The sequence below is a fragment of the Scyliorhinus canicula genome, chromosome 14 (genome assembly GCF_902713615.1).
Source record: "Scyliorhinus canicula chromosome 14, sScyCan1.1, whole genome shotgun sequence".
Lineage (NCBI taxonomy): Eukaryota > Metazoa > Chordata > Chondrichthyes > Carcharhiniformes > Scyliorhinidae > Scyliorhinus > Scyliorhinus canicula.
The window spans coordinates 48344758-48369750 of NC_052159.1; the positions used below are offsets into that span (position 1 = coordinate 48344758).

At 46.3% G+C, this 24993-nt stretch overlaps 1 protein-coding gene across 1 annotated transcript in view; it reads left to right on the forward strand.

The window, feature by feature from the left end:
- LOC119977820 (ubiquitin carboxyl-terminal hydrolase 12) overlaps positions 1 to 4306 on the forward strand; it is a 49910-nt gene extending 45604 nt beyond the window's left edge. The window contains exon 9 of the mRNA XM_038819044.1: positions 1298 to 4306. Coding sequence (XP_038674972.1) covers positions 1298 to 1399 — 102 coding nt within the window. The 3' untranslated portion in view covers positions 1400 to 4306. The remainder of the gene's footprint in view (positions 1 to 1297) is intronic.
- The last annotated feature ends 20687 nt before the right edge of the window (positions 4307 to 24993 follow it).

Consider the following 24993-nt stretch of genomic DNA (forward strand, 5'->3'; position numbering starts at 1 on the left):
CATACATAGTACATTTAGAATCTTTTTTTAAATTCTAAAGTTAGAGAAGATGAAGAAAAAAATGTAGGATGCCTGTTTTGAAATACTCTGCTGAACTACTTCATAATTAAATGTTAAACTTATCTTGACTGGTGTCTTAACTGTCCCTTCTTACTCTGGCCATTGTTACGCTTTAGAACTGGGTAGAGGCAGAATACCCAGTGGGGTTTCATGATGTCAAATGGTGAGGAAGTTCTGATCCTAAATTACCTCTCGTCAGTGATTCAGTAACATACAGCATTGCATGAAAGCAAGATTACGGCACAAAAGAAAGGGTAACTTTACCTTTTCAAACAACATTTTGGAGCAATGGTGCATTTAATTTCTGTGTACCATACTCCTCTTGCAATTCTGTTGCACACAATTACTGTTAATCAATTACCTTTGAAGATCACTGCTGATTTTGAGATGTAGGGCTTGTTCAAGTATTGCAACTCTCTTTGTTGTACATCACTAGGAGTGATTTGCTTAAATCAAGGGTATCCTTATTCCCAATAATCTGCATTGTGCATAAATATTTGCAACTACGTTTAAGTGATGATTCCATCAATTAAAATAATCCTTTTTATTCAATGTATATTGCTTTTACTTCTTTCAGAATATTTGACCCCAAGTTTCCATTGTGGTTCTGCTATTCTCCTGCCAGCAATTCTGTGGGATGACTTTAGAACTCTAAAGAAGTGGTTTAGCTGTAAAACATTGGTGAATGAACTCTCGAAGCACTAAGCACAATAGCTGCTTTGCTAACATTGAAGAGTTTATCCAGCAGTGGAAGAATTAGAAATCGGATGGGAATAACATTGTGGTCAATGTAAACATAGTCAAACATTGGCGGTAAAATGCTCCTTGGTTTATAAAGCAAAACAGATTACCTATTATGCTGTCCAATCAATGTAAAAGAGGCTTCTGATTTGCTATCACCTTTTTACATTGCTGCTGAAAACAAATTTCATCCCTGTTGACTTATCAAGTAGGGAGTTGCCCCAGCTGATAGTGAAGGTTATTATTCAGCTGGAGTAAGTAAGGGCTTTTGACAGTAAGCGAGACAGGTACACAGGTAGTCTTTATTTAGTAATCTTTATTGTCTATTTCACGTGTAGTATGTTTACTACTTGGGCAAAAGCCCTAACTTTCCTGTGAGATATTTGGGAACATAATTGCACTACATTTGTTTGTTAGGCAGCTATTATAATTGAACTAAACTCTATGTCACTCTTTTTTTAAATTGTTAACAATGCTTATGTTGTCTACTGCACAGAAAATAGATGCACAAGCCATCGAAGAGTTCTATGGGTTGACATCCGATATCTCAAAGAACTCTGAGTCTGGTTATATCCTTTTCTACCAGTCCAGGGATTAAATGGATGCCGAGTGCGGGAGAACAGTTCCACCTCATTCACTTACCCTTGCAGAAACGAGGCATTGAGACCATGCAAATGAAAGAGGATGAGAGAACTTTTCAGTCTTGTTTGCAAAGCTTGGGTCACACTAGAGTAATACTGATTGTGATGGTAAAGCAAAAATATCCATGTAAACAAAACAGTTTTACTCATTGTGAAAGCACATTGAAATAAAGCATTAGCAGCTGTGTATAAGGAACGCTGTAAAAGTGACACTGAACTGATGCTGTGATACCAGTTCCAGAGCTCAAATCGACATAAGAGAAAGCAATGCATGCTAAATGCATACGTATGAAACCAAAGTGAACTGATGTTCTATCAGATTGATCTCTCTCTGGCTTCATCCTGTTGGCTTTTTAATTTATATAATTTTTACATTCTTAAATTTGGGAACTACTGAGATTAGATTTTTTTCCCTTTTAAAGTAAATTACCAAAAACAATGACAGTTGATATTAACAAATTTTGGCAAAATTTCCCACCAAAGATGAATATGATATTGTTGATTATGTAAGGTGTTTACACCTCTTAAAACATATTTGACTGACATCTAGCCTTGCAATTGTATCTACTTTCAATTTCCACAAGGTAAATACATAATATATCTGCAGACTTGGTGTCAACTCGCGTTAAATTCAATTGTTTCTTTTGTTTTACCACTTGTTCACACCTTGATGCTATTCACAACTTGATGCTATTCACAACATAATCTGGTGCTGATTGCTGGATAGTGATCTAATGCACAAGAAGCATTAACTATGAGTAGATGTTAAATGCAGGGCAGAGGCAATGGCAGGCAAAGAGTTGTAGAGCCTTGTAAATACTGCAGTGAAATAATTTGTTAGTGTCAAATAATTAAATGCGTTTTGTAAAGTATTTTTGTTATCCCAGAGAAACTGTAAAGTGACAGTGTTATAAAAGTAATTCCAATTTGCTTTTTGACTCAATGCATCTAACATCACGAAAAAGTAAATAGACCATATTTTAAATGTCTCACCTGAAGTGAAACACCCTTCTGTTCTGCCATATTGGAGTGTGCACTAATTATGTTCTGTTGTATATAGTATGTAGATAATGTGATTACATGTTTAAGATCCATTAGTTTCTTTATAAACCATTTCAGTTTCTATAAATCTTTGGTTATTTTCTATTATGTACAGTATAATTATTCTTCATTGTAACATCTTATAATTTCTCCTGCATTAGTGTTTGCATTGCTAACCTGATCAAGCACTCTTCAATGTTGCAATTGAAGTAACCAATTTGTTTGCCTGAAAAATATGGTCTGTGTTCCCAAGCACTTAGTTGAACTCACAGTCACAGATGAATGTAATATCTCAAGGCCCTGTTTAGACACCATGTGTACATTCGGATCTGTTTTGCATTTCTTTATGGGAATCAGAGTACACTGTTCGTATGGTACCTATACATTTGTAAATTTTATGTTAAAAATCCTACCTCCCATATTAATTTAAAATGTGGTCATGAATTTGAACCAAACTGATGTAATTTTATGAATTCTTTCTTAGCTCCTCCTGTGGTGCACACCAGCCCATGCCTCTGACATTTGGTTTGACAGTCTGATTAATTGTTCTGATTTAAAGCAGGAATGATGTGTAAATGGAGGTAGATTAATTGCAGTTCAAATTCAATAGAATCTGAGCACCAATTCTGGCTGATGACATAGATGAATATTGAAGACTGACAAAATTAATTTTAAAGTGGCCTGTATAAACGTTAAAGTAGGATTTAAGACCAGAATCACTGTTCTGAATATATCAGGTGGAGAAATTTACCACCTTTCTCTTGTACAGTACTTAATATCAAAACTTTGAAATCCTGTGAAGAATGTCTATCTGCTGCTAAACTGAACTTTAATTCATCAGAGAACATTCTGTAGCTTTTAGAATAATGCTTTTTTGACCTGTTGGCTCAGGAAATGCTGTGGTCTTAACATTTGATGCCATTTAACCCTTAGCATTTACCTTTAGGTATTTTTTAAAAGAATAGTATCATGTTATTTGGGCAAGATGTAAACTTGTGGGGGCAGGCATTCAGATGATTATTTCTCAATGGATAGCTGAAATGCCCAAAATATTTTTTCCAAAATTGTATTTTTTAATTGAAGCCTGTTAGGCATTCTTTATAGTGCTTTAATCAATTCCCTTGTATTTTCTGCATTAAAGCTCACTTTAGGATTCAAGAATAAAGAAGCCATGCGCATTCAGTTGAATTTTTTTTCCTCCTCCTCTCCACCTCCCCATTTTCGTGTTTGGAAGATTATATGCTTAATGGTTGCTATATATAGTTTCAAAAAAGAATACTTCAATCATATTAAAAAATAAAATAAATCAGTGATTAATTGAGATTTGTTAGACTATTGCAGCATTATGCATTTGTTCTTGTATTATGCTCGGGATTTGTAAAAAGAAAATGGAGAAATGTTTTTGGTTGTGGATGTTAATGAACATTAGGAATTGGTTCATTATGGCTATTGTGCAGCTGTCAAATGGTGCAGAATTTGATTTTGGATATTTTAAATACTAGAAAATTGCATTTTAGCCATCAGAAATCGGGGCGATTGGGGGAAAAAGTAACCAGTAAATAATGCAACTGATTAATGTCTTTGTCGAGAAGCTCTTTGGGACACAGCAGCTGAATATTTTGTATATTGGGTCAGAAATTTCTACAGATAAAAGTATGTTCTTTGATAGCTTAATATTGTATGTATATATATTGAAAAATTACTCTAAATTATAAATTGCACTTTTGATACTGATTTTTAGGTGTATTTAAAGGGTTAATTGAGATGGCCTGTTGTTTAATTATGTTTTTGTCTTACAGAAATAAAAAAGATAATTTACAGGCCTAAAGACTGCTTAAATTTTATGTTTAACTTGTTGTGGTAATTACACAAACTATTCTTGAAGTACATATTCGTAACTTGTTTTCTTTGTTTTGTTTAACCCTTTCTTTACACACCACTGAGCATCAACATTGCTTTTACATTTTTGTGCACTTGTCATAAATAACTTAATTAGTGACAAATAACTTATTGTAGGATTAACACGTATATGTTGAGAAGATCTCTGAGGCTTCATATTAGGAGGGATGATCAATCTGGAATTGCAATTGATGTCAGCCACATACATAATTTCTTAAATCTATAATTGCTTTAGGATATATTAACAGATCTCATATGGTGTTGCTTGCAGTGGGTCACTTAACATGTCATATATTATTTTTTGAAAACATATATATATTTTGCACTTGCTGTCCACAAATCTTATCTGTTCTAACACTTATTATGAACTAGTTGATCTCTGTCATTGGGAGTTAAGACCAAGAGTCTTTAGGTGAAATAGTGTTACAAGACGGGAGCTAATTAGGCTAAAGCATGCAGCCATAATTTAGTTCCCATTTTAAAGTCATATAATTATTTCACCAATTTCCATCATAAACCCTTACATGTACATTTATAATAGAAGAATTAATCAAAGCGTGTCCTGCAATTACACCCTCCTACCCGCTGTAATGCCTCACCTGTGGGGAGTTGGGTTGGTTCATGAGAGACCGTCACATTTCTATTGAAAATGCTTATTAAAAATTTAAACATTAGAATTTAGGATGAGAAAATATCAAGGCTTTTCATGTGTTACAAGTTAATTTTGTTTGGCAATGCACACTTAATCAAGTGTGGCCTTTCTCTAACCTCTTTGGGACTGTATGATAATTGGACCAGATGTCACCATTTTAACACCATGCATTCTGTATATTTTTATGTCTCTAATATCTATATTTATAATGTAAATTTATCATGCTGTAATTACACCCTTTCACCAGTGGTGATGCTGTAGTGCCTTTATTGACTGGGTATTGGGAGGGGACTGGAATTTAATTATAATCTAACAAGTTTTCGTAATAAATATTACCAAAAAGGGCAGCACAGTGGTGCAGTGGGTTAGCACTGTGGCCTCACGGCGCTGAGGTCCCAGGTTCGATCCCGGCTCTGGGTCACTGTCCGTATGGAGTTTGCACATTCTCCCCGTGTTTGCATGGGTTTCGCCCCCACAACCCAAAAATGTGCAAGCTAGGTGGATTGGCCATGCTAAATTGCCCATTTAAAAAAAAAAAAATTACCAAATGAATATATACTAAAGCAGGGTACTAAGAGTTTGTGCAGATAGAAATTAAATCTAGATAATTATACGGGAGCCGTACTATATAGCCATTAGTGGGATTCTGTAAATAAACATGTATCAATTTTATAATGAACGTTTACAATAAACATTTAACCACCAAGGTTTTTAATGAACCAATTAAATCATTTAGTATGTTTTTGAGAGGTAAATTGCCTTTTTTCATCAATTTAATGTCTAATGTTCAAAGTAAGGTTTAAAGTCAAATTCAAAGCTAATGATATCTCAATAATATGGTTGGATTTATCCACTTTTATTTTTAAATTGTATTTTTAAAACCTTCATTACTTAAAGGCCTCTCCCAAAATCTTTGCCTTATTCTTGAAAGTGTCACCATGCTAGGTAAAAATCTATTAGCTGAAGGATGTGTGTAGTCCGTATAGCTTGGGGTTAGAATCCCTACAGTGCAGAAGGAGGCCATTCGGCCCATCGAGTCTGTACCAATCCTCCAAAGGAGCACCCTACCTGGGCCCAATCCCCCGTCCTTGTAACCCCACCTAACTTTTGGACACTAAGGGGCAATTTAGCTTGGCCAATCCACCTAACCTGCACATCTTTGGAGCGCAGGAGGAAAGCGGTGCACCTGGAGGAAACTCGCGCAAACATGGGAAGGTTGGAATCAGCTCAAGTTTGATGTATAAATATTATATATAAACTTTAGAACGTTTAGTTGAGCGGGAAAGATGCACGTAGATTGTTTCTGCTGAGTAGCAGAGTATATGAGAACCAGTTTTACAAAACTCATGTTCCCCTTTCACAGTGATGTCAGACTATATGTATTCCCTCCACAACCCCCCCCCCCCCATCACCACCATCAGGCACACACACACACAGCTAAGCTCCAACAGCCCACCAATATTTTCAGAACCCAGGAGCACACACTTGGTGCTTCCAAACTATAGAACCGTTTTCAGTGCAGTCGAACTCCATTTCTACTTCCCAGTATTAATAAATATTGGTCACCGAGCTCTGATACATCTTGTACCATCTTATTGCATACTCACATCTTTTTAATAATAATCTTTATTGTCACAAGTAGGCTTACATTAACACTGCAATGAAGTTTCTATGAAAATCCCCTAGTCGCCACATTCCGGCACCTGTTCGGGTACATTGAGGGAGAATTCAGAATGTCCAAAGTACCTAACAGCACGTCCTTCGGGACTTGTGGGAGGAAACCGGAGCACCCGGAAACAAGGAGCATGTGCAGACTCCACAGAGTCTGTGACCCAACCTGGGACCCTGGAGCTGTGAAGCAACAGAACTACCCACTGTGCTACCGTGCAGCCCACATCTTTAAAACTAGTAAGGGATTAAAAAATAAATAGGTATAAGAAATTAAAAGCCTTCAGTTTCTTCAGAATGATAGAGATTTGGGATGGCACGTGGCGCAATGGTTAGCACTGGGAATACGGCACTGAGGGCCGGGTTTGAATTCCGGCTCTGGGTCACTGTGGAGTTTGCACATTCTCCCCATGTCTGCGTGGGTTTCACCCCCACAATCTAAAGATGTGCAGGATAGGTAGATTGGCCATGCTAAATTGTTTTTAATTGGGGGGGGAAAAAAATTGGGTACTCAAAGAACATAGAACATAGAATGATACAGCGCAGTACAGGCCCTTCGGCCCTCGATGTTGCACCGACATGGAAAAAAAAACTAAAGGCCATCTAACCTACACTATGCCCTTATCATCCATATGCTTATCCAATAAATTTTTAAATGCCCTCAATGTTGGCGAGTTCACTACTGTTGCAGGTAGGGCATTCCACGGCCTCACCACTCTTTGCGTAAAAAACCTACCTCTGACCTCTGTCCTATATCTATTACCCCTCAATTTAAGGCTATGTCCCCTCGTGCTAGCCACCTCCATCCGCGGGAGAAGGCTCTCGCTGTCCACCCTATCTAACCCTCTGATCATTTTGTATGCCTCTATTAAGTCACCTCTCAACCTTCTTCTCTCCAACGAAAACAACCTCAAGTCCATCAGCCTTTCCTCATAAGATTTTCCCTCCATACCAGGCAACATCCTGGTAAATCTCCTCTGCACCCGCTCCAAAGCTTCCACGTCCTTCCTATAATGAGGCGACCAGAACTGTACGCAATACTCCAAATGCGGCCGTACCAGAGTTTGGTACAGCTGCATCATGACCTCATGGCTCCGGAACTCAATCCCTCTACCAATAAAGGCCAACACACCATAGGCCTTCTTCACAACCCTATCAACCTGGGTGGCAACTTTCAGGGATCTATGTACATGGACACCGAGATCCCTCTGCTCATCCACACTACCAAGAATTTTACCATTAGCCAAATATTCCGCATTCCTGTTATTCTTTCCAAAGTGAATCACCTCACACTTCTCCACATTAAACTCCATTTGCCACCTCTCAGCCCAGCTCTGCAGCTTATCTATGTCCCTCTGTAACCTGCAACATCCTTCCGCACTGTCTACAACTCCACCGACTTTAGTGTCGTCTGCAAATTTACTCACCCATCCTTCTGCGCCCTCCTCTAGGTCATTTATAAAAATGACAAACAGCAACGGCCCCAGAACAGATCCTTGTGGTACGCCACTCGTAACTGAACTCCATTCTGAACATTTCCCATCAACTACCACTCTCTGTCTTCTTTCAACTAGCCAATTTCTGATCCACATCTCTAAATCACCCTCAATCCCCAGCCTCCGTATTTTCTGCAATAGCCGACCGTGGGGAACCTTATCAAACGCTTTACTGAAATCCATATACACCACATCAACTGCTCTACCCTCGTCTACCTGTTCAGTCACCTTCTCAAAGAACTCGATAAGGTTTGTGAGGCATGACCTACCCTTCACAAAACCATGCTGACTATCCCTAATCATATTATTCCTATCTAGATGATTATAAATCGTATCTTTTATAATCCTCTCCAAGACTTTACCCACCACAGACGTTAGGCTCACCGGCCTATAGTTACCGGGGTTATCTCTACTCCCCTTCTTGAACAAAGGGACCACATTTGCTATCCTCCAGTCCTCTGGCACTATTCCTGTAGCCAATGATGACCTAAAAATCAAAGCCAAAGGCTCAGCAATCTCTTCCCTGGCTTCCCAGAGAATCCTAGGATAAATCCCATCCGGCCCCGGGGACTTATCTATTTTCACCTTGTCCAGAATTGCCAACACTTCTTCCCTACGCACCTCAATGCCATCTATTCTAATAGCCTGGGTCTCAGCATTCTTCTCCTCAATATTATCTTTTTCTTGAGTGAATACTGACGAAAAGTATTCATTTAGTATCTCGCTTATCTCCTCAGCCTCCACACACAACTTCCCACCACTGTCCTTGACTGGCCCTACTCTTACCCTAGTCATTCTTTTATTCCTGATATACCTATAGAAAGCTTTTGGGTTTTCCTTGATCCTACCTGCCAAAGACTTCTCATGTCCCCTCCTTGCTCGTCTCAGCTCTCTCTTTAGATCCTTCCTCGCTTCCTTGTAACTATCAAGCGCCCCAACTGAAACTTCACGCCTCATCTTCACATAGGCCTCCTTCTTCCTCTTAACAAGAGATTCCACTTCTTTGGTAAACCACGGTTCCCTCGCTCGACCCCTTCCTCCCTGCCTGACTGGTACGTACTTATCAAGAACATGCAATAGCTGTTCCTTGAACAAGCTCCACATATCCAGTGTGCCCAACCCTTGCAGCCTACTTCTCCAACCAACACATCCTAAGTCATGTCTAATGGCATCATAATTGCCCTTCCCCCAGCTATAACTCTTGCTCTGCGGGGTATACTTATCCCTTTCCATCACTAACGTAAAGGTCACCGAATTGTGGTCACTGTCTCCAAAGTGTTCACCTACCTCCAGATCTAACACCTGGCCTGGTTCATTACCCAAAACCAAATCCAAAGTGGCCTCACCTCTTGTTGGCCTGTCAACATATTGTGTCAGAAAACCCTCCTGCACACATTGTACAAAGAACGACCCATCCAATGTACTCGAACTATATCTTTTCCAGTCAATATTAGGAAAGTTAAAGTCTCCCATAACAACTACCCTGTTACTTTCGCTCTTTTCCAGAATCATCTTCGCCATCCTTTCCTCTACATCTCTAGAACTATTAGGTGGCCTATAGAAAACTCCCAACAGGGTGACCTCTCCTTTCCTGTTTCTAACCTCAGCCCATACTACCTCGGAAGAAGAGTCCCCATCTTGCATCCTTTCTACCACCGTAATACTGTCCTTGACTAGCAGCGCCACACCTCCCCCTCTTTTGCCCCCTTCTCTGACCTTACTAAAGCACCTAAACCCCGGAACCTGCAACAACCATTCCTGTCCCTGCTCTATCCATGTCTCTGAAATGGCCACAACATCGAAGTCCCAGGTACCAACCCATGCTGCCAGTTCCCCTACCTTATTTCGTATACTCCTGGCATTGAAATAGACACACTTCAAACCACAGACCTGAACACTGCCGCCCTCCTGCGAAGTCAAAACTGTGCTCCTGACCTCTCTACTCTCAATCTCTCGCATCCCAAAACTACAATCCAGGTTCCCATGCCCCTGCTGAATTAGTTTAAACCCCCCCAAAGAGTACTAACAAATCTCCCCCCCAGGATATTGGTGCCCCTCAGGTTCAGATGTAGACCATCCTGTCTATAGAGGTCCCACCTTCCCCAGAAAGAGCCCCAGTTATCCAGAAATCTGAATCCCTCCCGCCTGCACCATCCCTGTAGCCACGTGTTTAATTGCTCTCTCTCCCTATTCCTCATCTCACTATCACGTGGCACGGGCAACAACCCAGAGATAACAACTCTGTTTGTTCTCGCTCTGAGCTTCCATCCTAGCTCCCTAAAGGCCTGCCTGACATCCTTGTCCCCTTTCCTACCTATGTCGTTAGTGCCAATGTGGACTACGACTTGGGGCTGCTCGCCCTCCCCCTTAAGGACCCGGAACACACGATCCGAGACATCACGTACCCTTGCACCTGGGAGGCAACATACCAAACGTGAGTCTCTCTCGCTCCCACAAAATCTCCTATCTGTGCCCCTGACTATTGAGTCCCCAATTACTAATGTTCTACTCCTTTCCCCCCTTCCCTTCTGAGCAACAGGGACAGACTCCGTGCCAGAGGCCCGTACCCCATGGCTTACCCCTGGTAAGTCGTCCCCCCCACAAGTATCCAAAACGGTATACTTGTTACTCAGGGGAACGACCGCAGGGGGTCCCTGCACTGACTGCTTCTTCCCAGTCCCTCTTACAGTTACCCATCTATCTCCAGTCTTTGGTGTAACTACTTCCCTGAAGCTCCTATCTATGACCCCCTCTGCCTCCCGAATGATCCGAAGTTCATCCAGCTCAAGCTCCAGGTCCCTAACACGGTTTTTGAGGAGCTGGAGTTGGGTGCACTTCCCACAGATGAAATCAGCAGGGACACTGACGGCGTCCCTCACCTCAAACATTCTGCAGGAGGAGCATTGTACTGCCTTCCCTGACATCCCCTCTAGATTAAAAAAAAAACAAGAAAAAGAAAAAGAAAGGAAGAGCTTACCTGATATTACCTCAAACCCTGATCCCGCTGAAAGGTAAGCAAATTTAAAGGCACACTCACCTTCACGACAGGCCCCTGCTCCCGCTTCCCAACCACCGTGGAGTGGGGGGGTTGGTTAGAGGAGGAGGTAGGGTGGGAAACACTCACAAAGTGTTTCGGGTTTAACTGTCACTTGCCAACAGCCCCTCCACAAACCACCTTCAACTTAGGCTGACCGCACTGCACGTATGCAAATTTCCCCAGAACAGCTGATCAGTAGCTCTGCTGCCCTCTACTGGTTGCTTGCCTTTACTCAAACTCCTTGGGTCTTCTTCGCAGGTTCACCTTCAACTTAGGCTGACCGCACTGCACGTATGCAAATTTCCCCAGAACAGCTGATCAGTAGCTCTGCTGCCCTCTACTGGTTGCTTGCCTTTACTCAAACTCCTTGGGTCTTCTTCGCAGGTTCACCTTCAACTTAGGCTGACCGCACTGCACGTATGCAAATTTCCCCAGAACAGCTGATCAGTAGCTCTGCTGCCCTCTACTGGTTGCTTGCCTTTACTCAAACTCCTTGGGTCTTCTTCGCAGGTTCACCTTCAACTTAGGCTGACCGCACTGCACGTATGCAAATTTCCCCAGAACAGCTGATCAGTAGCTCTGCTGCCCTCTACTGGTTGCTTGCCTTTACTCAAACTCCTTGGGTCTTCTTCGCAGGTTCACCTTCAACTTAGGCTGACCGCACTGCACGTATGCAAATTTCCCCAGAACAGCTGATCAGTAGCTCTGCTGCCCTCTACTGGTTGCTTGCCTTTACTCAAACTCCTTGGGTCTTCTTCGCAGGTTCACCTTCAACTTAGGCTGACCGCACTGCACGTATGCAAATTTCCCCAGAACAGCTGATCAGTAGCTCTGCTGCCCTCTACTGGTTGCTTGCCTTTACTCAAACTCCTTGGGTCTTCTTCGCAGGTTCACCTTCAACTTAGGCTGACCGCACTGCACGTATGCAAATTTCCCCAGAACAGCTGATCAGTAGCTCTGCTGCCCTCTACTGGTTGCTTGCCTTTACTCAAACTCCTTGGGTCTTCTTCGCAGGTTCACCTTCAACTTAGGCTGACCGCACTGCACGTATGCAAATTTCCCCAGAACAGCTGATCAGTAGCTCTGCTGCCCTCTACTGGTTGCTTGCCTTTACTCAAACTCCTTGGGTCTTCTTCGCAGGTTCACCTTCAACTTAGGCTGACCGCACTGCACGTATGCAAATTTCCCCAGAACAGCTGATCAGTAGCTCTGCTGCCCTCTACTGGTTGCTTGCCTTTACTCAAACTCCTTGGGTCTTCTTCGCAGGTTCACCTTCAACTTAGGCTGACCGCACTGCACGTATGCAAATTTCCCCAGAACAGCTGATCAGTAGCTCTGCTGCCCTCTACTGGTTGCTTGCCTTTACTCAAACTCCTTGGGTCTTCTTCGCAGGTTCACCTTCAACTTAGGCTGACCGCACTGCACGTATGCAAATTTCCCCAGAACAGCTGATCAGTAGCTCTGCTGCCCTCTACTGGTTGCTTGCCTTTACTCAAACTCCTTGGGTCTTCTTCGCAGGTTCACCTTCAACTTAGGCTGACCGCACTGCACGTATGCAAATTTCCCCAGAACAGCTGATCAGTAGCTCTGCTGCCCTCTACTGGTTGCTTGCCTTTACTCAAACTCCTTGGGTCTTCTTCGCAGGTTCACCTTCAACTTAGGCTGACCGCACTGCACGTATGCAAATTTCCCCAGAACAGCTGATCAGTAGCTCTGCTGCCCTCTACTGGTTGCTTGCCTTTACTCAAACTCCTTGGGTCTTCTTCGCAGGTTCACCTTCAACTTAGGCTGACCGCACTGCACGTATGCAAATTTCCCCAGAACAGCTGATCAGTAGCTCTGCTGCCCTCTGCTGAGCTGATGGAGATTTGTGAAATTCAGTTCCTGAAGTGCCAGTAAGAATCCCAAAATACAGTTTATTTGAAGTGGATATATGCAGTCACTTTAAATTAGTGGAACTGATGCTCTCCACATGGCGGAAACACATGGTTCCAACACTGCATATCCTTTAATCAGGGTGAGCAATGCCATAGGAGTTTTGCTGATATCGTCTGCTAGTTATACCCAATAATACATGATGGGGTAAAACTGGTCTTCAGCAGTAGTGCAAAATCAGCATAATGGAGGTTAGGTAATGTGCTGTTTGTATCTGACTCGCTCCAGTGATCTGTCTGTAAGTTTGTCCTCCAGTCTCCGCTGCTGTATGTCTCACAGTGTTTGTATAATTTCATATTTGTTCCTTTAGTAATTTATTGAGTAGTTATGCACCTTGAGCAAGCATTATGTGTGCAGGCTATTTAAGAATTGGTGCGATGCATGTATTAGAGAAAATTGTTCGAGGCCGGCCAGAAAGTCGGGCGTAGGAGGGGACTGGCCATCTGAGGCTGACTCTGGGCCAGAGGTTTTTGTGTAGCATTCCTGCTCTTCCTGGGACCAAAACAATAAAAATGGACATTTATTGGTCCCTTTTAAGGACAACTATTTGGACTACTCAGTGAATGGTATTTAATGGAGGCAACGGGTCTTTCAAGAGCTCCACTTCACCCCTTTTAGGGAAGATATGTTGTATTAAGTATCAGTCATGTCATTCTCTTTTTTAAAAAAATTATTTTTATTAAGATTTTCACAAAATATAAACAACAAAACAATATTAACACAACAACCATGGTAAAAACCCAAGAACCCACCCAACTACAAAAAAAAAAGCAAACAACAAAAATGAAAGAGATAACACCCGCCACATCCAACAAACCCATGTACACAATTCTCCCACCGAACCAAACCCCCCCCCCCCCCCCCCCCCCCCTGTGTTGCTGCTGCTGGCCTATTTCCCTACCGTTCCGCCAGGATGTCCAGGAAAGGCTGCCACCGCCTAAAGAACCCCTGTACTGATCCCCTCAGGGCAAATTTCACCTTCTCCAATTTGATGAACCCCGCCATATCATTGATCCAGGTCTCCACGCTTGGGGGCCTCGCATCCTTTCACTGAAGAAGACTCCTCCGCCGGGCTACTAGGGATGCAAAGGCTAGGACACCGGCCTCTTTCGCCTCCTGCACTCCTGGCTCCACTGCAACCCCATTGGGAGTCCCCAGCCTGGCTTGACCCTGGATCCCACCACCCTCAACACCTTCCATGCTACCCCCTTCCAAAACTCCCCCAGCGCTGGGCACACCCAAAACATATGAGCGTGGTTCGCTGGGCTCCCCGAGCACGTAGCACACCTGTCTTCGTCCCCGAAAAACCTACTCATCCTCGTCCCAGTCATGTGGGCCCTATGCAGCACCTTGAACTGTATGAGGCTAAGCCTCGCACAGGAAGAGGAGGAATTCACTCTCCAGGGCATCCGCCCATGTCCCCTCCTCAATCTCCTCACCCAGCTCCTCTTCCCATTTACCCTTCAGTTCCTCCACCGAGGCCTCGTCTACTTCCTGCATTACCCAGTATATGTCCGGGATCCTCCCTCCTCCAACCCACACCCCCGAGAGCACCTTGTCTTGTACCCCACGTGGGGGCAACAAGGGGAACCCCTCCACCTGCCGCCTGGCAAACGCCCTAACCTGCATGTACCGAAACATGTTCCCCAGGGGGAACCCAAACTTCCCCTCTAATTCCCCATTGCTCGCGAACCTCCCCTCCACAAACAGGTCCCTCAACCTCCTAGCCCCTACCCTGTGCCAGCCCAGAAATCCGCCATCAATGCTCCCTGGAACAAACCGGTGTTTCCCCCGTATCGGGGCCTCCATTGAGCCCCCCACTTCTCCCCTATGTCGTCTCCATTGCCCCCAAATTTTGAGGGTAGACGCCACCACCGGGCTCGTGGTATACCTCATTGGAGGGAGTGGCAACGGCGCCGTTACCAGTGCCTCCAGGCTCGTGCCCACACAGGACGCCATCTCTATCCTCTTCCATGCTGCCCCTTCCCCGTCCCTTACGCACCATCGCTGCGTTGGCAGCCCAATAGTACCCACAGAGGTTGGGCAGCGCCAGCCCCCCCCCATCCCTGCCCCGCTCCAAGAACACCCTTCTCACCCTCGAAGTCCCATGCGCCCACACAAATCCCGTAATACTCCTGTTCACGCTCCTGAAAAAGGCCTTCGGGATAAGGATTGGAAGGCACTGGAACAGAAACAAAAACCTCGGGAGCACCGTCATCTTAACGGACTGCACCCTCCCCGCCAGTGACAGCGGCAACATATCCCACCTTTTGAACTCCTCCTCCATCTGCTCCACCAACCTTGAGAGGTTGAGCTTGTGCAGGGCCCCCCAGCTCCCAGCCACCTGGACTCCTAGGTACCTGAAGCTCTTCCCTGCCTGCTTCAGTGGGAGTCTACCAATCCCCTCCTCCTGATCCCCCGGGTGCACCACGAACAACTCGCTCTTGCCCAGGTTCAGCTTATACCCTGAGAATCCTAATCACCTACGGCATCCCCCCCACCGGGCCTGCCACATACAGCAACAGGTCGTCCGCATAAAGTGACACTCGATGCTCCTCCCCATCCCGCACCAGACCCCTCCAGTTCCCTGACTCCCTCAACGCCATGGCCAGGGGCTCAATTGCCAACGCAAAGAGCAAGGGGGACAGGGGACATCCGTGTCTCGTCCCCCGGTACAGCCGAAAGTACTCCGACCTCCTCCTATTCGTGGCTACACTCGCCATCGGGGCCGAATAGAGCAACCTCACCCGACGGACAACCCCCTCCCCAAACCCAAACCTTTCCAACACCTCCCACAAATACTCCCACTCAACCCTATCGAAGGCCTTCTCCGCATCTAATGCCACCAGTATCTCCGCCTCCCCTTCCACAGCCGGCATCATAATAACGTTGAGGAGCCTTGGTACGTTAGTATTCAACTGCCTTCCCTTCACAAACCCCGTCTGGTCCTCATGAATGACCCCCGGCACACAATCCTCTATTTAGAATTTAGAACAGTACAGCACAGAACAGGCCCTTCGGCCCTCGATGTTGTGCCGAGCAATGATCACCCTACTCAAACTCACATATCCACCCTATACCCGTAACCCAACAACTCCCCCTTAACCTTACTTTTTAGGACACTACGGGCAATTTATCATGGCCAATCCACCTAACCCGCACATCTTTGGACTGTGGGAGGAAACCGGAGCACCCGGAGGAAACCCACGCACACACGGGGAGGACGTGCAGACTCCGCACAGACAGTGACCCAGCCGGGAACCGAACCTGGGACCCTGGAGCTGTGAAGCATTGATGCTAACCACTATGCTACCGTGCTGCCCTATTCTTGTGGCTAAGATCTTTGCTAGGATCTTTGCCAGCAGCTTGGCGTCTACATTTAGCAGCGAGATCGGCCTATATGACCCACACTGCAGAGGGTCCTTGTCCCGCTTCAGGATCAAGGAAATCGGCACCCGTGACATAGTTGCGGGCAAAGCCCCCCCCTCCCTTGCCTCGTTAAAGGTCCGGACCAACAGGTCCGCATACCTTTTATAAAATTCGGCCGGAAACCCATCCGGCCCCGGCGCCTTCCCCGACTGCATACTCCCTATCCCTTTAACCAGCTCCTCCAGCTCAATCGGCACCCCCAGTCCCTCCACCTGCCCCATCTCCACCCTCGGAAATCGCAGCATGTCCAAGAAGCGCCCCATTCCCCCCCTCCACCGGGGGTTCAGACCGGTACAGTTCCCCATAAAAGTCCCTAAAGACCCCATTAACGTCTACCCCCCTCCGCACCACCTTCCCAACTCTATCCGTCACTCCCCCAATCTCCCTGGCCGCGTCCCGCTTTCGGAGCTGGTGTGCCAGCATCCTGCTCGCCTTCTCCCCATATTCATACACCGCCCCCTGTGCTTTCCTCCACTGAGCTTCCGCCTTTCTGGTAGTCAATAGGTCGAACCTGGCCTGAAGGCTATGCCTCTCCCCCAGCAATCCCTCCTCCGGAGCCTCCGCATACCTCCTATCCACCCTCACCATCTCCCCTATCAGTCTCTCCCTCTCCCTCTGCTCCCCCCTCTCCCTATGGGTTCGGATGGAAATCAACTCCCCTCTAATCACCGCCTTCAATGCCTCCCAGACCGTCCCCACTCGGACCTCTCCGTTATCGTTGGCCTCAAGGTACCTCTCAATACACCCCCGAACCCTCCCGGCCACCTCCTCATCTGCCAGCAGCCCCACCTCCAAGCGCCAGAGCAGACGTTGGTCCCCCTCCTCCCCCAGCCCGAGGTCCACCCAGTGCGGGGCATGATCTGAAATGGCAATGGCAGAGTATTCAACATCCTCCACCCTCGAAACCAGCCCCCTGCTCAGGACAAAAAAAAATCAATCCTCGAATAGGCCTTATGCACGTGGGAGAAAAACGAGTACTCCCTGGCCCTTGGCCTCGCAAACCTCCAGGGATCCACCCCTCCCATCTGATCCATAAATCCCCTCAACACCTTAGCCGCTACTGGCCTCCTACCCGTTCGGGACTTGGATCGATCCAATGGGGGATCCAGCACCGTGTTGAAGTCCCCCCCCCCCCCCCCAAATGATCACGCCCCCTACCTCCAGGGCACCGTGTTGAAGTCCCCCCCCCCCCCCCCCCCCCCCCCCCCCCCCATGATCAGGCCCCCCACCTTCAGGAGTCATGTCATTCTCAAGCCTAATTAAACCCCCCCCCCCCCCATACCATCAAACTCAGCACAGGGAGGGAATGCCCAATATGTAGTACAAATAGGCAGAGTCAGCAAGCACCACACAGTTTTTTTTGAGCTTGCAATTTGCTTTCTGCAACTGGCATGGGATCACAATATACATATTTAAATAATTTTACACCTGTTTCAGGCAGGCAGCCTGATCACTCATTTATCAACCCACTGGAAAATTGTATCTGGGAGGTGGTTGGAAGAGTTTGCTTTTTGAAAACGTTTAATCTAGCAACAGTAATTCTTTAAAAAAAAAAATAACACTACACTGGATTTATCGAGGTGTCGAATGTTCTAAGAAAACCTCACTAAGCATTTCTACCACTTGCATTCCAGAGTCACTTTTGCTCCACAGCAATGAAAATGCGAGTCTTCATTTTCTCTGAGTTGGAAATGTGCATTAATAACTAGCTGAACCAGATAATGTGCAATTGGAGTAACACAATAATTTGCTGGAGTAGTGATTATGTACATGTGAGTTCCCATCCGAATCTCCTGGCAGCTGATTTCTCTGCCCGCTGTCAGTTGGTGGGTTTGAAGGTCCCACCACCATATTTAAATACCGGTCCAGCATACTCATCACTCTCTCCATCCAACCTGTTTTCATTAGCAACCTAGAGGAAAACAGTAAGAAGTCTTACAACATCAGGTTAAAGTCTAACAGGCTTGCTTCAAACACGAGCTTTCGGAGCACTGCTTCTTCCTCAGGTGAACTCTGCAGCAACATGAGATAGTGACCTCCCCATGCTCAAGGAGCAGTGCTCCGAAAGCTAGTGTTTGAAACAAACCTGTTGGACTTTAACCTGGTGTTGTAAGACTTCTTACTGTGCTCACCCCAGTCCAACGCCAGCATCTCCACATCATGGAGGAAAACAGTTAGCAGCTACAAGAAGAAGTCTGTTCCTCGATTGCACCCTCTTTGTCGCCCCCCCCCCCCCCCCCCATCCCCCCCCCATCCTCCGCTCCAAGCCCAACACCATGCCTCACAGATCTGTACCCACCACATCTGAAGTTTTTGTGCATTCCCTTCCAGGAAACAATATAGTATCCTTTTGACTCACTTGTTTGTGAGCTTTTCATGCAACCTTGGCAGGGTCCAGCTTCCTTCCCCTCTGTCTTCCCTTTTGTCTTTCATTGTTCATCAACCTCATCCAACTCCTTGCCCCTTTACCTGCCATCATAAGCCTTGTCCTTCACCCCTTCCTTGCACAGCCCTTCTTCCACATTGCCTCCCTTGTCTTTGTCAGCCCAGGCACCTTGCTCTCTATCTCAGGTTGGATTTTGCATTGTGGGCCACAGTGCTGTCCAGATAGACACTGGTGTGCGGCACCAAGGGGAAGGACTCCCGGTATTCCTTAACACCTGGCACTGTATTAATCTGACAGTGACACAGGTGGGTCCATGGATCCAGCAACCTGGTGCTGCCTGTGAAGACCAGCTTGGCATGGAGATGGAGGGCAGGAACTGGTCTGCCCCGGCAGCCTGGAGTACAGTGCATCAGGCGCAGTGCTCCTGACAAAAAAGCTTTACTGCACTCACCTCAAAGTCTCTTGTGAACTGAGGATTGTCTTTGTATGCCGGTCTTTATCGACTGGGTTTAGACTAACATAATTTCCCACTGGTGCAATGCAAGATTGGGAGGCCTGATCGGATTCTGCCAGTCAGCTGTTTTAATGAGATGTAAATGGTTACAAATGGCGTTCATGCCACTAGTCCATAGAATCGCTACAGTGCAGGAGGCCATTTGGCCCATTGAGTCAGCACCGACCCTCTAAAAGAGCATTCTACCAAGGCCCTATCCCCATAACTTTGCATACCTGGCACCCTGTGCTATGAGGCAGCGGTGCTAACCACTGAACCGCCATGTTGACAGCAGGAGGACCAACCCGCCATTGGGAGAATAGCAACACGATTTTGTTTGTTTATTTTTAGTTATTTTTTAAAAATTCATTCATGGGATATGGGGGTAGCTGGCTGGGCCAGCATTTATTGCCCATCCCGGAGGGCAGTTAAGAGTCAACCACATTGCTGTGGAGCTGGAGTTATATGTAGGCCAGACCAGGCAAAAACGGCAGATTTCCTTCCCTAAACGACATTAGAAAACCAGATGGGGTTTTACTACAATCAACAAAGGTTTCATGGACTTTTAATTCTAGATTTTAAAAAAATTGAATTCAAATTTCACCATCTGCCATGGCAGGATTTAAACCCAGGTCCCCAGCGAATGACTCTGGGTCTCTGGATTACTAGTCCACGCCACTGCCTCTTCTAATGCTGGTGGGTTTCTAACTTTATGACTCTAGCTAGATTCTCCCTCCCATGGGGGAAATGGGAGAATGCTGCCCATAGTGCATAATTCATCTGCAGGGGGCCCAGGACAGTGTGAACAGGATTATCAAATGCCTCTCTCCTTACCATTCAAATTCCAAAATCCTTATTATGACACAAAGTCTAAAGGAAGAAGTTTAAATTAGAATATTTAATTTAATGTAAAATTAGCTGCCGAAAGCAAAATAAAGAGGGACAATAGATGATAATAAGAGGAAGAGATCAAAGAAAACTATTTTCATTTTTACAATCTCCAACAATAATTAAAATCTGAAACAATGAGCCTTCGAGCTAAGGGCAAAATGATCTGGTTGGGAGACTGCCGGGACTGAATTACCTGCGGTTCGCATTCCCGTTGGGGCGCTACCTGTGGTGCAATTCTGTACATGCTAATGAGCCAGTACTCTGCTCACATGAATCTAGAGTAATTCTCATTCCCACCGCATTGGATTTGCTGGGGCTGGAATTTGCACTGGAGAACTTGACAAACTGGAGCTGCTTTTAAGGTCTCCATTCCTCATACACTCAATCCAGCCTAGAAGATGGCCCAGAGGAGAGGAGCATCATGCTTCGCCGATTTGGAGCTCAATACAATACTGAATGCGGTGGATGAGAGGCAGGACACCCCCATCCCCAGATGGACAGGAAGCTCCCGCCCCCGGTCATCAAACGAGCCTGGGTGGAGGTGGCAGAGACAGTCAGCGCTGTGAGCCTCACCGGGCAGGCTGGCACGTAGTGTTACAAGAAGACAAATGACCTCCTTAGAGCAGCTCGCGTGAGCCAATGCCACTGCTCCCCTGGCATAACTCCTATCCCTCACTACTCACGTCACACCCCCACTCCCATAGAGGCCGATCAAAACCCACCTGCCTACATCTTCCTCACATCCCACCCTGCACCAAACCCCAACACCTGTACAGTCCTCTTTGGCCGGGTGCCTTGCAAACGCATACCACCAGCTACAAATCCCCCGTGTAACTCGCCTCTGTGCGTCTCACCTTGTGCTTTATGTGTCCCCTAGGGAACGGCGACCTAGAAGAGAGCAGGATAAGATCGGAGGGGGCATCCTGGATCTGAAAGCTCTCAGTCCTGCTGAGCAAAGGTGATGGAATTAGCCAGGGAGGGGCAGTTGTGGTTTATCTCTGAGGCGGAGGTCAGCATACGACAATCAAGTGAGCCCCTAATGCAAAATAATGTCCCTCGCCTCCAGACCACCTCTCCTCCAGACCATCCCTTCCCAAGATCTCACCATGTGTCTTGTCTTTTGTCTGGCAGGATCACCATCAAATCAGGCTGACCTTTCGAAGGTACCTCACCCCCAGCCACAACCCCAGCATACCCGGAGGACCACTCCGGAGAAGACATTGATTTCTCGGTACTGCATTTACCTGCACCCTCCACCATCATAGGGACTATCATGTCAGTGGGGCATTTTAGTGAGCAGTTCTCCTGGGCCACCTTCTGGTGCTCACGTCACACATGCTGCAGTACATCAGGTGGAGGGAGGGTCCCCTGAGGGAGCGGACAGTCAGAGGGCTGCCTGATCCCAGGAACCAGCTGTAGTGAGGACAGGTATTGCGCTTCTGGAAAGTATGATCCCATCACTGGAGTCCTTGTTCACGATTCTCTTCAGGTTAACGTGCAGATTCAGTCGGCAGTTAGGAAGGCAAATGCAATGTTAGCATTCATGTCAAGAGGGCTAGAATACTGCAGCAGGGAAGTACTTCTGAGGCTGTATAAGGCTCTGGTCAGACCCCATTTGGAGTATTGTGAGCAGTTTTAGGCCCCGTATCTAAGGAAAGATGTGTTGGCCTTGGAAAGGGTCCAGAGGAGGTTCACAAGAATGATCCCTGGAATGAACAGCTTGTCATATGAGGAATGATTGAGGACTCTGGGTCTGTAGTCGTTGGAGTTTGGAAGGATGAGGGGGGATCTTATTGAAAGTTACAGGATACTGCGAGGCCTGGATAAAGTGGACGTGGAGAGGATGTTTCCACTTGTAGGAAAAACTAGAACCAGAGGACACAATCTGAGACTAAAAGGACGATCCTTTAAAATAGAGATGAGGAGGAATTTCTTCAGCCAGAGGGTGGCGAATCTGTCGAACTCTTTGCCGCAGAAGGCTGTGGAGGCCAAATCACTGAGTGTCTTTAAGACGGAGATAGATGGGTTCTTGATCAATAAGGGGATCAGGGTTTATGGGGAGAATGGAGCAGAGTGGGAATGAGAAAAATATCAGCATGATTGAATGGCGGAGCAGACTCGGGTCAAGTGGCCTAATTCTGCTTCTATGTCTTACGATCTTATGGTTTGATGATGAGTGCACTGAGTGCCAGCACCTGGTGTGTCAATGATGGAGCTTGGCCATGCCTATCCCATTGATAAGTCATCTGGGACTGAGGGTTTCTGGAGGGGTGGCCTGGATGGGCTCCCAAATAACCAGAGGCTCTGTGAACATTTACAGGTCACAGTGAGCAGTCAGCTGAGTGAGCAGCCAGGGGCCTGTAACTTGTACCAAATGGGGGCGTTTAACACAGACTGCAGCGATGGCAGCCTGAGCCAGGCCACCCCGATCCTGAGGGGGTGCCCAGAATTCACGTAGCTGTCACCAAGTCGCTCCCCGCTACTCCCCTCGGTCCTCGCAGCCACCTCAGAAAGCACTACAATTTGTAAGTTTTTAAAGCTTTGCATACCTTCTCTCTCCCCCTCGGGAGCCATGCTGCCCTGCTCCTGTTTGTAAATACCTGTCGTAAATCACGCCCGCGTGACATCCACCTGAGCGGGGCGGGCATAGTGAAGGCCCGGAGCATAGTAGGTCAAACACGCGAATCATGGATTTAAATGCCGGCGCAGGTCACTAACCTCGTTATCGCCACCAGCAAGGGACCGGAGCATGGCGTCTGAATCAGCACCCGATTTTGGCGGACGCCCGATTCTCTGCCCGATCGTGTTTGATGTTTGTGGTGCCCCGAGGCATAGAATTTAGCCCTAAATGTTCAGAGTCAGTGAGATAATTTGGCAGGAAGTAAGGCTTATTAAGTTGTTTTTCTTAAAAGTATATTTATCAAGGATTGACATTTTCACAAACAATGCAACAAAACCACAAGAATGATACAGCACAGCAAGCGAAAAAAGGCTCAGGATACATGAATACAGAGGGGGACAGGAGAACTGCAGTGTAACTAGCTCGATACAATCATTAGATATAATGTGATCCCTCTGTAAACCCAAGCAGACACAAATGGAGACACAGGATAGGACCATGAAAACTTCCCTTCCCTTGCAGCGATTGCTCACAATTGCCATGAGAGTTCAGAATAAATGTTTTGCACCATGTTCAGGCGCGCACCAATATATTTCTTTCTCAACTCCAGCAGTGCCAGAGGCACCAATGACACATCACAACCTCCTCTCCTCGGATACCAGACCCATCTGTACCCATGCAGAAGACAATCATGTATTCTTTACACCTACCCTTAGAAAAAGGGAATATTACAATGAAAATATGCAAGAACCCCAGTTCTAAAAGGTTGTTACATATTTATCACACAACGCAACATAATGCCCAGCACCGAACCAACATTTATACAGAAAGGACCAGTAGCAACCTGTTCACATTATGCTCAGTGCCATCAACACCTCCCAAAAAAACAAAAAGGAAGAAGAATTAGAACTATCAGTAACAGATCACAGGAAACAAAGGAGTCCCCTGACGCGTACCCACCATCCATTAATGAAGAGGAGAACAAGCTGCTCATTCAAACGAGAAAGCATCCCGACCATTGGGGGGGGGGGGGGGGGGCGAGCAACAGGATATCAATCAAAGTGCAGGACTTGGCACAATGCCAGCACCCCCCCCCCCCTCCCCCCTCTAGGTGCACAGAAGAAGCAAAAGTCAGGTCCTCAGGGTGTCCCTAACAAGTGCCTTTGAGTAGAGACAACCCGAGCTCCAGGGGGCAACAGGATATGAACCACAGCAGTGGACTTGGCCTAGTGCAGCACACACTGATATACAGGTATCAGCATCCCAAGGACCTCCAACACATCCCAAAACCTACACCCCAGCCAACCCTGCACTTCACCAACCACAGATACCGGGCAGTGCACCACCCTCATTTACACTAACAAAAAGATCATGGCAGCCCCAATGGGGAGACCTCCTTACCAAAGAGAAGAAGAATTGTCAAGACACCCAATAATTGGGTGCGACAGGAGGGGAAAGGAGGGCGGGGGGGGGGACCAGGGTCCAGACAGGACCAGGATTTTTAACAACACACTGCTCACCCAGAAGATAAGAAGAAAAAGAAAACAAAGAAAAGAGCCCCCGAGCTGACCTATGAATATAAGCCACCGTCCCACACAGCACGCTATTACAAGAAGGATATTAAGAGAAACGAAAGCCCTGCTTGAATAGAGACACAAACATTGCTTCCATATGGAAAACCCAACCACAGCGAGGAGGACGACTCAACAGAATTGGCTGCCTCCAACCCCTCTCGACGAGCATTGAGAACAGGATAATATTGGGCCAGTAGTCAAGGGCCCCAACTAACCCCAGGCATCGAAGACTGGACACACTGTGCCACATCAAACCTGATATGCCCAGCCTCTGGATCAGGATTACGAAAGCATGGCAGCCAATTCTTAAACTCAATTCGGGAACTCGCCTCCTCCTTCTTACCAGGGACCGGGCTCATGGACACTCGTTGCTTGGCCCCTACCTCCCGAACCCGTCAAGATTGATGACACACTATGCAGCAGGATCTCA